The sequence below is a fragment of the Cryptomeria japonica genome, chromosome 3 (assembly GCF_030272615.1).
Source record: "Cryptomeria japonica chromosome 3, Sugi_1.0, whole genome shotgun sequence".
NCBI classification, from domain to species: Eukaryota; Viridiplantae; Streptophyta; class Pinopsida; order Cupressales; family Cupressaceae; genus Cryptomeria; species Cryptomeria japonica.
The window spans coordinates 413,047,097-413,063,065 of record NC_081407.1 but is presented as its reverse complement, the minus strand read 5'-3'; the positions used below and the strand labels follow the sequence as shown (position 1 = coordinate 413,063,065).

Below are 15,969 nucleotides of genomic sequence, written 5' to 3'. Positions count from 1 at the left end.
AGCAAAGTTTTGGAACAGGCAAGCAATTTGCTGAAAGGAGGCACTAAAGCCTCTTCAAAAGAGGATACGAAAAGCTTCAGCATAAAGTAATCATTCTTAGGAGGATATTATCACCATATATAAGTTGACACAGAAATTCTCCACTAAGGCCATGCATAGAGAGAGTGTTAATTTTGCCTTCCAGCAGGAAAGGTGGAATGGAAACAATCTTGGCTAAACAGCTAAAAACCTTGCAAAGATGATTCAGCCTTAATAGAAATGTAAATTTTGAAATTAGCAACTCAAAACAACCTCATAAAAAACAGAGATGATTCGAACTTGATATGACTTGAAGGAGAGCTACTCCAAGAGACAGAGTCATTGATTAATAAGAATTGCAGTATGTTTCCTAAACAGTGTTATGAAGAACAAGGACCAATCATTTCCTTGAAACTCACAGATGTTTTAACCACAGAAAAGAATTTAAAGAAAAAATCTTGCATGGTTACTGTAAGTCCCAAATACTTGATAGAAACAAAACAGGGTCCTACTGAGCTCCACCCCGTCTTTGTACTAGTTAGTCAAGAAATGCGCCAATGTGCTACCAACAAAAATGTAAGTAATGCAATATAAAAATAAAAACTGAATTTGTGCAGCTAAAATAAAGTGGATAGTGACAATTTAAAACAAAGAAAAGGGAACTGGAACAAAGTTAGAACTTCTTCGAAGTATATCAAGACTTTCGTTGAAACATTTATTACAGAACTTTGAGAGAAAGTAACAAACAAATAAATAAAACCTGATTATGAACTTATCATTTTGAATAATTTGCCAAAAAAGAATGCAAAAAAATCCTCATAATTAACAGTGTCAAGTGTCGTAGTACACAAGTTCACAATCTAAACAGTATGCTTCAAATAGAATGTAAAAGCCTTTCAAACATAAACGAGAAACAATGTTTCAAAGCAAGTGAAATTGAAACTTCAATTATAAGTGTCTGTCGGTTTAAATGATGCCAATTTTGTTTGCTACATCCAAGGCATCATAATCTGGTGTCAATCTCACATACGCCTTCTTCAAGCCATCAGGCCTAGACACAGACAACAAGACAACAATCAGTCCATCACCAGATCAGAAAGCATTTTTATAATATAACTTTATAAAGAAATTCTGAACTAGAGTTGAAAACCATAACACTAACCTGATTAAAGTGTTCACTTTCTTTGTTTGAATGTCATACATCTTCTTCACTGCATCCTTTATCTTTTTCTTGTCTGCCCGTACATCAACAATGAATACAAGGGTATTGTTGTCTTCAATCTTCTTCATTGCAGATTCAGTTGTCAGGGGGTATTTCAGAACCTCGTACTGATCAAGTTTGTTCCTACGAGGAGCACTGAGTCGAGGGTATTTGGGATTTCGGGGTGTTTTCAGTGTCTTTGGTCTGTGGAATGTCACGGAAGTTCTGATCTTCTTGGTCCTCTTCTTTATGGTAATTGCACCTGCCTTGACTGCTTTTGCTGCCTTTTGTGCCTGTGACTTTGGGTCAGATTTCTTTGAGGTGCCTAAAGTCAATTTCATGTGTACAAGTAAGTGGAAGGCAGTGGTTACAATTCAGAAATTACAATATAGCGGTTCTATATCATCAAAACAAAGGGAATATTGAAAAATTTGTTCATCAAAAGGAAGGGTCCATAGAAGAAACAAGAACCATCTAGAAGGAACACAAAATACATTTTATCATCCAGGGAAATCAAATATTTAGATCAATCTAGAACAATGTGAAAATAGTTAACAAAACATATGAGCAGAAAACAGCGTCATTTCATATGTTTATAACTTTATAAATTTACATTATTGTGGTTGCTAATTATATTTATATTACAATTTAAAATAAGAAGTGTAATGACAAAATAAAGTATGGAGGTGTAAAGGCTGATATTCTTCTCCTTGGAAATGTGGCCATGACAATGGTGTGTTGAGAAGCAACCTAGATGCTACAGGGGCTGGAAGGTTGCATTGAAGTTTTAAGGGAGAGGTAAAACTTTCAAATTAATAAAATGGCAGAGGAAGAAGAAACACAATTTGACCTGATTCATGGACAAAAGTGGATTTCCTTGTTAACAGATTTTGAATCAAAAAGTTATATCAATATGCACCTTGAACAACACTGACACTGGTAATAAGAATCGAATACAGGTCATTTTTATAGAATTCATTCCCTGGTTAGGAATTTTAGACTTGCGAGATTTTCAAATTCAGGTTGTTATTTCACCTACAAAGAGAGATATGCTAACAAGGCACTTGCTAGCATGTCCTACTGATGCAGGCCTCAGCAGGAATGCAAGCGGAACTGTTATTTGGCAGAGTTTAAACCTTGTTATGTTAATAGGATAGCATATTATCACAGCATGATAATGTTACTGATTTATCCACTGAATTGGTTGGATTTGAATCTTGTTGTAATGTCCCCTATCAGGAGATAGCCTATTTTCCAACAATTAAACACATCTGGTCATACTTATTATATTTTATTATGCATTTGTTAGCTCTAGGGAACAATGAACATAGATCATACAAGGGATAATCAACATAGCCAGGTCTAATCCCTAATCAATCCTAATGATCAATCTTAGCGGAGATTGGGAAGTACCTTTGTTAGGGCACCAGAAAACCATCCTCCACAAGTAATGCCTTTGTATGATGTAACATATGCCCATTCCACCGCAGGCCTTATCCATTGCCTTTGTATGATGTAGCACATGCCCATTCCAACGCAGGCCTTATCCATTGTCTTTGTATGATGTAGCACATCTCCATTCCACCACAGGTCTTATTTACCTTGCGAGATATTAATACCACCTTTCCCTAACAATTCAACATCCAATCCTAGTGTAGGCATTAGCTAAAAAGCAAGGATTAGGTTACGAGTATACTAACTTCTCATATGTTATGAATATATATGAAGTTAAGTACAACTGTCATACATATTGCAGTCTATATTAATAATATTACTATTAAATTCTGAATAAGAACATTATCAGGCGTCACATATTAAGCATATCCTTTTTTCTAAAAGCATTAATAGCATCCAAAAATGATAGGGGGAGTATGTAGAAGTAACTATTAAGGGTTTTATTGGTTTCCAAAATTTTATGTTGGGTTTTGAAACTTTAAGAGCACTAAAAATCATGGAACTTGATGGAGTTTTGAGATTGCGAAAGGACTTAGAACCTTAGATCTTGGCACCTTAGCATTGTCAGGTTCAAACTGCAGGAAAACTTGGAATCTTAGAACTTGATGGGATTCTAATATTGTGGAAGAACTTTAGAGCCTTGGAACTTAATGGGGTTTTAGGATAGCAAAAGGTCTTGGAACCTTGGAACTTTGAGCCTTAGAACCTTGTCAAGTTTCAAGATAGTTGAGGGACTTGGAAACCTTGCAACTTGGCAGCTTAGAAACTTGTTAGATTTTGGGATTGCCAAAGGACTTGGAACCTTTGAACTTCACACCCTAAGAACCTTGTCAAGTTTTGGGATGGCAAAATGACTTGGAGCTTAGCCCTTTTGAACCGTGTTGATTTTCGGGATTATATAAGGACTTGGAACCTTGTTCTATGTTTCCAATCCCTCTAGAGTTTCAAGATCCAAGAAGAAAAGGAAGGAGACATGCGGTGTGGGGATTTCAAGCAGACCTGGAACTTGGTTCCAAGTCCCCTTGGGTTTCAAAATCCCCCCAAAGAAAGGCAACTTTGGCATTCCAAGAATTTCAAGGATGAATTATTTGACACATAAGATATATCAAGATCTGCCAACACCCACAAACTCAAGACCTTGCATATCTTCATTTTTGTGGGGATGTGGGAACTCAGAGTAACCATGAAACTAAAGACATGTTCCAATGACCTTGTAATCTCTGAAAACCTAAAAGGCTTAATTTCTCCCAAGGAAAGGCCAAACTATTAGGCAATGGCCACAAAGAACCCAATCCAAGATATCTCAAATTTATTATCAATAGTAGGTGAGAAAGGGTCAAATGCACAAACAGGAACAAAGCCTAGAGAAATGAGACACGTTAGAATGGTGTGCCAACAATAACCATGTACAATATGTTCCCTCCAAGAGAAGATAAGAAAACCCATAGAAAAAGCCTCTATTCCAAAGAGAGAAAATATGTAATAGCCTCTTAAATTTCTGTAGGATAAGGCCTATGAGTGCCTCCACATAAAAGAGAGAATCTCGATGCAAAATGCTGTATGGCAATTGTTATAGAAGGTCCCCCTACAGCAAACAATGCGTCTTCCTTTTGGACGGAAAAAACCTAGAGCTGTCAAATTGTTGAATTCCCACTAAAGTTATGGTGATTGAAGGGAATTGAATGAAAGTCTCTAAAAACTACTCATGTGTCTAAATGTTGATGTTAAACTATGACTAAAATTGATTGATGGAATAAAGCAAAGAAGCAAAAGTCAGCATTGAGTCATGATTCATTGTGGACAATCGTGGCTCGCCAGAAATGCAGATTTTTTCCCCATATAAATCATGACAAGTTGTTGACTGATAGTCAACGATTTTGGCCGATTAATCGTGGCTAAAACCCTGTAAAATCGCATTTAAATCGCGTCTAAAAATTGTAAAAATCTGCTGGTGGAAAAAACTAACATAAATCCTAAAGCAACCCACTAAAATAGGCCGATTTCGGGTAGGGTTAGGGTTTTAATAAACCGGTGCCGTGATTGAAGATTGATAAAAAACCAGCCAAGCCATAGAATAAAAAGGATATGCCAATAAATATTCCAATTGGGTGGATGATAATGTCAACCTTGAGATGTCATGTTCTTCCTTGCCGGGAATAAATTGCCTTTCCTGGCTTACCCTGTGAGCAAGAAAATACACGAAACTATGTAAAGTCAAGCACATTCACAACAAGGTCATCAAACGAAGCGTAAACGACATAAACAAATGAACAATCAAACCATCAAAGCTCCTTTGATGAAGGTCTCGCTGCTCCTTTGTTCTCTAATTATGCTGGTATGTTGGCTCAATCCCTTATGCACTCAAACGAAGCAAGGATGAATGATGATCGAGAATACTAGAAGCTACGAAAATGAAAGCAAAAGGGTACGAAAATGATTCGCATATGTCAAGTGTTTGAAGTGTTGCTGAATAAAGGAAAATGACTCGAATTTATAGAGGAAGAAGATCGAAATGAACGGTTGCGATCGAAAAATGATCAACGGCTCATGTTAGTCAAGAGGAAGAGTTAAGTGGAGGTAAATGGAAAACCTTCGTTTTCGAACAAAAAGAGAAAAGAGAAGCTTTCATTTTCAAATGAAAAGCGAAGTGAGGTGCTTTTTGGAAGGTGGAAGAGTTAAGTGAAGAAAAGAAATGAGGTGGAAATTAATAATTATAAATTATTAATTTTCCCCCATTTTCAAATTAGCCAATTAAATAAATAAATCATTTAATTGTGAACTTAGGATAAGAGGAGTAAATGAATAAATCCATTTATCTAGGAAGAAATGTTAATAAAGACGACATGACTGAAATGAAGAAATTGATGGAATGATTACGGGAATGCAACCCCAATATCGAATTAGGCCCAAATTATGACTGAAATAAAATGACTGATTGGCAATACTGACAAAATTGATGACAATTGACAAGGAAAAATGATCAAAAAGACCATAATCCAAAGGTGTTTTGATAAGACCAGGAAATTGATAATGATGATAATGACAAGATGATTGAATGCCATAAAGGCAAATGAGATGTCAAAATGATTAATTCTGACATTGCAATTGATTTAAATTGATAATGCTGATTGACAGAATATTGATGGAAATTGATTAAAGATAATCGAAAAGGATTTGATAAAAAGATTGAAGAGGTTGATAATTAATGACTAATAACTATCAATAGAGGTTGATTTAGGACCAAATGATAAAACCGCCAATCATGATGATTTAGGACCAAATGTGATTGAATAGGCTCATTAGGGTTGGAAAGGAATGAGATAGAATAGGAAGAATGACCCAATGTCAACACATGATGAAAATCAAATGTGACATAGAAGCCATGTTAAAAATTAAGGTTTTGCGACACAGGTATAAACCAATTTTTAGTGTCTACAACCTTCACATAACTATATTTTTGGTTTGTTAATAAAATTACAACGTTGAATGTTTCACTCATTTAATTTTTTAATTTTAAACGCCATTACTATGTTGTTAACTTCTGTGAAACCCTAAATGACATACTATATTCCTAAAAAATTAAAACCTTAAACATTTTGAGTTCCACTCGTCCAAGTCACTCTTCAACTAATGTGTCGTGCCATATTATCCAAAATTTTAAATTTTAAACTATGACATATAATTGCTGAATTAAAAACTTCTAATATTTATTGAAAACTTTATTAGCGACAATTCTTACATATATTTTTAATATATAATTTAAAATTCTTTCATTAATAAAATTATAAATTAATTTTAAAATTAAAATTATTATGTATTATATTAGTGTGTCGTTAATAATTATATAATTTAATAAAATTATAAATTAAAAATAAAAATAATTTAAGAATTATAAATTTAAAAACTTTTATCCTTGTAAACCATTAATAAATATAAATATATTTATTTTAAATTTTTAATGTATATTATTTAGTTTTTAACATATAATTAATATATATTTATGATTTTTATATGCTCTTTGATCCTACTTGTCCAGTCCCTCAAAAAAATTTGATCGTACCCATCTACATTTGGCAACATAGTTATATATCTATGCTACGAAAATCATAATTTTTTTTAATAGTTTTTATCTCTTTTTCTACAATTTTTTACATTATTTTTAAATATGATTTTTTCCCCATTTTTTCAAAATATCTTATACTTTTGATTTGCCATTTATTCCCCAAACGATTTTTGCTCTATGATTTATAGTATAATAACTAATTATTAATATTATATTGTTAATTCAAATTAACATATATTAATATTATATAATATATAATCTTTTAATTACATTTTATTATTTATTATTATATCATTAATTTATTAAATTGTATATAAAATAATTATATTATAATTCCCCTTTTTCAATTCTTGTTTTTAGGTTGTACAAATGTATATATTTATTATTTTTATATGGTTTTTTTATAGATGTACCCAAACGTACCCAACCAGACTAGCAACTTAGTTTTATTTGCTTCTAATATCTCTATACTATGGAAATACTCTTAAATACAAAAATAATTCCCCAAATGATTAATGCTTCTATGGAATAAAGTATCAAGAAGAATTAGGAATAGTGACAATAATAATGGTTCTCAACAAAGATGTAAGATTTGACCCATTGTGAATCAAGTACTCCTACAGAAAGTGTCAACATGATAAATGATGAAGGTAAAGCATACGACTTAGGTGTTGTAGAATGGGTCAAGAGAAATAAGGCAAAGAAAGAACAAAAGGGTCAAATTGCACTCTCATAATATCTAAGAAAGGGGATGCAACTCCATAGAAGTTGCCATCAAAGAAAGACAAATGTCTTCAAAGCAAAGATTTGTCAAAGCTACAAGTGAAAAGTTCTCAACCTCATCATGGTTCTATAATAAGAGTCGAACAATCCAAAAAAACATAAATCTTTGTAGGAGAAGGTGCATCAAGAAAAATCTCTTTATCATCACAACATTCAAGGTCTTCCCAAGAAGCAAGTTCCTCATCTATATCATTGTCATATGGAGGATTCTCAAATTATCAAGGGATTCAAGACAATCCATAGCTAGATCATTTGAGAATAGATTGAAAGATTTGGCTATAAAGGTAGCCACCCACAATCCAAAGGCCTAATGGAAAGCACAATAACAAGAGAGAATCAATATGAGGAGAATAAACTGTATTACCATCAAGAATGCAATAGGATCGATGAAAGTACATAGGAGACCCCTTGGTTAAATAGGCCAAAACAAAACATAGGAAGGCATAAGATTAGGACAAGTGTCTTAATCTTATGACATGATAAGCAAAGTGAAAATTTATCACCCACCTATAGTGGAAAAGTGATAGTGTGATACATCCACTAAAGGTGGATCACCCACCTATGGTGGAAAAGTGATAACATGATAAAAGCACGAAAGGTGGAAGTTCCACATAAGGTGGAAAGTGATAAAGTGATAAGTCCACTAAAGGTGGAAATGTCCTATGTGGTCCCTAAGTAAACTTTTAAAAAGGCATAATTAGAACCTAGATGAAGAACTAATAAGGTACAACACCTTAATTACACCAACATAAAGGATCATCAAATCCACATACATCTCCCAAATTTTGATTTGAGGAGTGTAAGGGCACTCTATGTGTGAGATGACACAAAATGTGTTATTGACAACACTAAAACCAATCAATCATAGGACACTATCATTCTTGTTACCCCATATTTGCTTTTGCCAATAAGTAAATGGTTCAAAAACAAGTCCAAAGAGATGAGACAAGATGTGAATCCTCTAAATTGCTTCAAAGTATGTCTCACTAGGATTTAAAGTTCCCTCTTTCCAAGGAGGCAAAAGAAAGATGAACTTAAACACTCATTACTAACTATGATTAACTCCTCAAATTAGTCAAACAATGGACAAGAGATCCCCTAGCATGGAACTTTATTTCAGTTTGTGGAGTACAAAATACCAAAATTACCCATTTATTAAGCCCCAAAGACAAGAAATGGAACTTTATAATTGACTGTAACACCACATCCTCGAAAAGAACTCAATAATAAAACCCCCTCCCCAACAAAAATGAGTGCACGCTTTATAATTCAATGCATTTATTGCCGCCACTTGCCAAACCCATCTAGTGATTTTAATTTTAATGAATTAAAAATGACAGTGTTGAAAGTACAATTTTGAGACAATAGTAATAATTAAATTGCATCAATAAGTACATGTTAAATCAAACTTCCAAAATAATGCACCTAAAAATGTTTTCATATGAACTGAAATGCAAACTCAAAAACTCTCAAAATGAGAAATGCTCAACATAACATATGAAAATCTGCAAGTTTGGACAAACGAAAAAATGAAAATCTAGAACCATATGCACCACTACAAAGCCACCAAAATTCCAACCCATGTTAAGAACAATTTGCAAAAAAAATTCTATATGGTCATGAAAAGTTTCATCAAAGTCAACCTCCCAAACTAAAAAGCTCAATGAAGTAGAGTTTAGTTAGCTAGTGGTTGGCAAGTAACACCTAGGAGGCCCGGTGGTGACATCGCATTCAAAGGTGGAACCTAAACAACTCTAGACAAAGCCTCAATGGCCTAGTGATCAAAGAGGTGGTTGTGCCTACTAGCAAGCACGCAGCAAAGGGACTCGCAAAAAGGTTGCATTGGGGTGTAGAGCAACAACAAATCTAATGGGTTGTAGATCTACTAATCAACTAAAGAGGAAATCAATAATCAAAATCAACCATAAAATTGGATGGATAAATTACATATAAAGATGCCTCTTGGATGCATGGCTCAAGGTGATGAAATGTCTAAAGTTCGCGAGTTTATTACTAATTAGTAGATCAATTAACTCAATGTAACCAAGACGGAGATGTCCTTGACGAAATAGAGGTGGCAACTTACTATTGCCAATCAAGGATTGAAGAGGCAATGGTGACACTTGTGTATCTGAAGTCAAGGTGTACACGTGTCATTATTAGCTACCTAGATGAGAATAAAATTATATTAACTTATTTAATAGGTGTGAAATCACACTAAGGATAAAGACATCCAAGATTGAGCATTAATATTACACCAACAAAAATGGCAGATGAGGAAGATGTAATTTTGGATTTAATTCGGGCCCAACAATGGGCTTTGCAAACAATTTAGTTAAAACTCCATTCTATTTCAAAAGCTGCTATACTCAACCCTAAACAACATTTGTGTGGGTAATGATGAGTGGGAAATTAGTAATGTTTATATTTATGTGTTTTCAAGATTGAGGTTTAAGAAGGTGTTGTATGAGTTTCCAAGAAATTTTGATGACAAGGGGATGGTGCTCAGGGATGCCTGTTTATATAAATATATTTATTACACATATTTTAAAATATATCTAGATTCTATATATAGAAAATATTTAAAATCATTTTTATAGGAAGCAATGTATTTTAGAAGACACCTTTTTTCTCAAAGCTTATTTCATTATTAAAGGAGCATCTGGACAACATGCTTAAATAATACTTTTTATCTTTGCTTTAAACTCAACACAGTTGTGTACTGACCAATAATTCACTCAAGATTAACATAGGAGAATTGAATGTAATTAAGGTGGGCAATTCTTAGCTACTTTTTTGAGCTTTTAGATTATTTTAAAATGCAGGAAAAAATGAGGATGAACGGTGAAAAACAAAAAGTGGCTTCTCCTTAAGCAAGCTGTGCATACTAAGAGTGATGGCATGAGGACAAACCACAATGAGCCATGTGAAAAATGGCAGTATTACAAATGTACAACAATACAATCATCTGAGCATAACGAGGGCTAATACTAATTTGTTGATGTTTTGATTAATTCTACTTTGCGTACGTGTGGGGGATGTATTGACTCCCCAAGACAGCATGGCATTTCTCATGCATATCCAAGTGAGGGACATGCCAAGGGACATTCCCCTTATAGATGGGGCATCACATGGATGTTCCCTCTTTTCCTACAAATTCCAAAATATGGGAGGGAGGGTGAGTCAAGGGCGTGGACATTTTGTCCCTGTTCCCCCCTCCCTAGGGTATCCCTTTTAAGGAAACATCTAAAAATCAAGGGGAGTACATTCTTGAGGAAAACTGAAAATCAGTTCCTTCAATAGGGATGTTAATCAACTGAAGCTTTTTAAACTTGATTTATTTATTCAGGTAGGAAGGACTGCTATCAAGGTCGCCAACATTCCTGCTAATATGTCAACTGATATAGAGATTAATACAACTATTGTTGGAAGCTAATTCACAAGGTTCGAATTCGAATTCGAATTCAACAGCCATGAAATTTGGATGAAATTCGACAAGGGAAAAATTCGAAAAAAAAATCGGATAAAATTCGCCTTCTATAATTTTGTTTATTTTTAAATATATGTATACTTCTAATAAATTATCAAAATAGTGACCCTTGTTGGAGAAAATCCGAGGGCAACCCAGCAGTTGGAGACACCCATGACCTAATAGATACAAAGCATATACAAAGAATACCCACGACCAGCTGGGTTGTGTTTAGAGGTGGATAGCAGTGCTTTATAAAAGAAATTCAATTAAATTCGATTTTTTTTTATAGAAGTTGAAATTCGATTAAATTCAAACCTCATCCATGAAAATCGTCGTATCCTGTGACTTGGGTTGGAAGTATTGAGGTGGGAAGGTAAGATAATAATTGTGATGACAGAAACGCACGTTAATCGCGACTTGATGCAAGTAGTGTAAAGGAGATTATGGCATCTCCCCTAATTCAGTGTAATCTGTCATTTACTTTGTTGGCGTACACAAAAGTAGCTGTTAGCAGAGTAGTAGAAGTAACTTTTAATCAGATTTTCTTCCTGTTTCACTCCCATTTGTCTTGTAATATGAAGTGGTCATGAAATACGGTTCTATGATAAGCTTGAAGATGAGACTAATTCAATTTATTGAGATCTTCAATATAATCATTGGATGTAAGCATTTCGTTTCAGTGCTTGGTTGGTATGGCACCATTCATTGTCCTGTGTTTCCAGTTAGTGTTCTCTGTAGTTCTTTTCCTGGTTCAGTGCAATTGCCAGCATGACTTGCAGGGAGGCTGGTAATAGCAGAAGGTAGTAGAGAGCGAAGGAGCAGGAGAATGTTACAACATACTTGATGGAGAATTTAACAGGAGATTAGAATGTATTTGCTTCAAGATAGATAAAATCTCTGGATGCATGAAAATAAAGAGGATAGTCATGGAATGGATAAGAGCAAGATTGTTGGTGTTGGAAATAAGCCACACCCGGACGGATGATGGACTGGTCCAAGAGGGGCCAGTAGCTCAATGGTAGAGCACTCCAGCAACGTATGGAAGGTCCTAGGTTCGAGTCCTAGCTGGTCCATGTCTCAACATGGTATCAGAGCCAGGTCCAAGCTAGGAGCCCCGAGCACACGAGAGGTGTGGCTTAAGGGGGGGTGTCGGTGTTGGAAACAAGCCACACCCGGACCGACGATGGACTGGTCCAAGAGGGGCCAGTAGCTCAGTGGTAGAGCACTCCAGCAGCGTATGGAAGGTCCTAGGTTCGAGTCCTAGCTGGTCCATGTCTCAACAAAGATGAGGATGAGTTTAAGGACAGATTGAGTTAATGATCCAAAACAGAGACATAAATAAGACTTCAATATATGATGAGACTCTCTGGGTGAGTGGAAGGAGAGAGGTCGGTCGTTGAATAAATAAGAATTATATTAATATGGGAACGACTGTAAGGACAGACTTGGTGTATAATGAAAACCTCAAATGTCAGCAACACTCTCCCATTAAGATACTCGATGAAAAAAGGCAGCAAGACCCCTAACTTATCTAATAAGTTTGTGTGCAGAAACCACACAGGGATACGGCAAAGCCATTGCCATACAGTTGCATGAAGACCCTTAAAATACCAGTAAAAGGTGTTTTTGGGGGGCCACTGTCTAGTTCTTGAACGACGCTCTGGTATATCACCAGATTGAATCTGCTTCTCTCCATATTTTTATTGTTTTTAATGATTAAAATTAGGAAATGAAATTATGTCACTCCTCCTCGGTACAGAAGAGTGCAGTGTCACTTCTATTGAACCGGGGCCTTAAAATTTGCCTCGCAGATACTTCAATAGAAAGAATGGTATCAGCAATAAATTGTTTTTAAACAGAACAGCACCTATGCTTTTGTGTAATATCCAAACATTGAAATATTAATATAAATGCATCTCCTCTGACCACCAAAAAGCGTATATGTGCAATTAGCATACCATTGCTAACATGATAAGCCTGTATTCCTTTTAAACCCTAACCCTGCTAATCCATTCCGTTCCAGAGATATTAATTAAAAAAAAATTGCTACACAGCAAACAGTCTTTTTTGTAGTCCTTTGTGAATCCATCAACAACATGATTCTTCAGTATTGATTTTTATTACAAAATACATAACAAAAAAACAAAAATCGGCGCCCATTAAAGCCATAATAGTAAACGAAATTAACATTCAAAAGATTTTGAGGCACCTTTGGGAGGAGCCATTGTTGCTGTTGCCGCCGCCGCTACCTGTGGTTACCGTCCTCGGTAAGAACCAAGACCAACACGATAATGGGTATTATAGACAATCTCCGTCGATTTACAGACAATCTCTTCTACTTTACAAAACCCTAATTTCAAATAATTTAAGTATATTCAATTCTCCGGGGAGAATTAGTAATCTTTTAGCAATACCTTTAAATATAGGTTTGAATATTTTAAAGAAAAAACATAGATATGTAATGTTTACTTCAAAGTAATACTTATTTAATTTAGACTAATAAATTAAATTATTATTAGTATAATTATGAATTAAATAAATAAAAATGTAATTTGATTTTTATCTAATTTTTTATTATATTTGATTTTAATGAATAGTTTTTTAATTTGATTTTATTGAATTAATGCTGAAAAAGAATTACAAAGAGGAAGGACAGTTGTTAAAGATATAAGTTATTTAAGGAGGATTGATACTATAATCATTTATTTATGAAGATATGTTTATTATTTTCAATTGTCGATAAATCTTGCATTAATGAAGATTTTACAAACTAAAAACAACATATAACTAGCAATTGCACCTTGGTGTGCAATGGCTACGCCGAAGAAGTTTTGAAGGTTAATTAGGGCAATATTTTGGTCTATTAGTTGCATCTATTTGTCTAGTACATGAGGTCAATTGATAGACCCCTTAGAAAATGAAGTTGTTTGTGAAACACAAGGCTCTATGGAGAAGTGATAGATTTAAATAGAAATGCATCCACTTACAAATATCATTTTAAAAACCTTTGAAGGAGAGGGATATGGAGAAGAGAGAAATAAAGAGAGATGGAAGAGGAAAAGATATACATGGAAAGATAAATATACTATGAGAGAGAGAGAAAGAGAGTTTAAGATAAAGATAGAGGGATAAATGGAAGAAGAAATATGGAGAGATAGAGATAGGAAGGCGAAGAGATATAGGTACAGAGGTATAGGAAGAGGGAGAGAGATGGGTGGATAGAGAGGGGGAGACATGTTTAGAGATAGATGAAAAAAAATGACAATAGGGTTGAGATGAAGATAGAGGATGATAAGAAGTGGGATAGAAATAGATAGAGAGATAAAGATAGGGAGTGTCAAGGAGGAGATAAAGCTCGAGAGAGTGATGGATACAGAGGGAGAGGGATATATATATAAGGAGATATAAAAAGATATTGAGAGAGGTAGCGTGTGGAGAGAGATACATAAAGAGATAAAGAGGGGGAGAGAGGGAGAGGGAGAGGGAGAGGGAGAGGGAGATAAAGAGGGATAGAGAGGCTAAGATAGATAAATAGGGGATATGGATGAAGCGAGGGAGGGAGAGATGGGGAGAGTTAGAGGGGGAGATAGAGAGGAGGGGTAAGATAGAAAGGGAGAGAGAATTGGTTAGAGAGGTAGAGAGAAGAGGGGGGTTATATCCTGATATATAGAGATGGAGAGGGAGAGATAGACCAATAAATAGAGAGGAAGGAGATGGAGATATATATATATATATATATATATATATATAGAGAGAGAGAGAGAGAGAGATTAGTGAAGATAGATAAATACAAAGAAAGAGAGAGGAATAAATATAGATAGAAAGATGGAGACATTGAGAAAAGAGGAGATGGAGAGATAAAAAAGGTAAAAATATAGTAAGGAGATGCGACTATAGGAGGTGGTAGAGATGGAGGGAGAGATGTGGGTAGAGGAGGTGGCAGAGATGGCGGGAGAGATGCGTGTAGAGGAGGTGGCAGAGATGGCAAGAGAGGAGAGGGAGGGAGAGGAGGTGATGGAGGTCAAGATGCATGTAGAGGCTTAGAGGGTGGGGGTAGTCCATTATGGATTATATAGACTATTAGAGGTGTTGGGAGTTATGGAGGATATGATTCAGAGGATGATATACCCTTGATCAGGTGGAGGGTAATTAGAGAATGACATGTGGATACCTTAGTGCAGGTACAACATGCAATAGAGCCATGATAGGTACAGGATCCTCAGGAGCCACATGATGATAGAGATACCCTGAGAGCCCCATATTACACATCTACAGGCACAAATCGATCTATTGCAAGTTCAAATCCAGGCCTTGACATTAAAGAGAGATAGTGGCATTGAGCGATATAGATAGACTGAGGGTTTGTTAGAGCATGCTGGTACACAGGGAGTTCATGGAGATACTATTAGAAGGATGGTGCGTGTTGGAAGGAGATAGCTCATTGGCGTGGTTTATATGAGAGTGTTGTTCCTCCCAGTCAAAGAGTAGACAGTTATGCTTCGAATTCTCAGAAACCATCGAGATGAGCACAAACAAAGAGTGGCGGTGCCATGGGGCCACCTCATAGGGATTTAGATCCAGGGGTAAGACCATTGAGTGGAGTAGGCACAGGTCCTCAGAGACCCACAACTTTTGGTGATAGCGCCACTTGAGTTATCAAGACTTGATTTCACTTTTTGTTATATCATTTGGGACCGTATATTTTAGATTAAGATATCATTGTATACTTGGACATTTTATGATTTTATGATGATATGCAAACAGACTTTGATGGACTCTCTATATGTGGTTTTATTTGATTTTCCATGCATGTTATTATGATGATGATGATCTTATGATTATGATTATGCTTTTGATGATATTATGATGATCTATATGTTCTTATGATGATGTTTCCTATATGCACATATGTGATATATGTTAGATGTATGATTTCAAGATTTTTTTTATGACGAATGAAATGCTTATTTGTTGATG

The 15,969-nt window shown here is 35.1% G+C and overlaps 1 protein-coding gene across 1 annotated transcript; it reads right to left on the bottom strand.

Annotated features, from left to right (window-relative positions):
• Positions 1 to 821: 821 nt before the first annotated feature.
• LOC131069512 (large ribosomal subunit protein uL23) lies at positions 822 to 13,378 on the bottom strand. Its single transcript, XM_058004983.2, has 3 exons — positions 13,202 to 13,378; positions 1,181 to 1,544; positions 822 to 1,069 (listed from the first exon to the last, which is right to left on the bottom strand). The coding sequence occupies exons 1-3, from the start codon at positions 13,215 to 13,217 to the stop codon at positions 985 to 987; spliced, it is 465 nt and encodes a 154-aa protein (XP_057860966.1). The 5' UTR covers positions 13,218 to 13,378; the 3' UTR covers positions 822 to 984.
• Between the last annotated feature and the right edge of the window lie 2,591 nt (positions 13,379 to 15,969).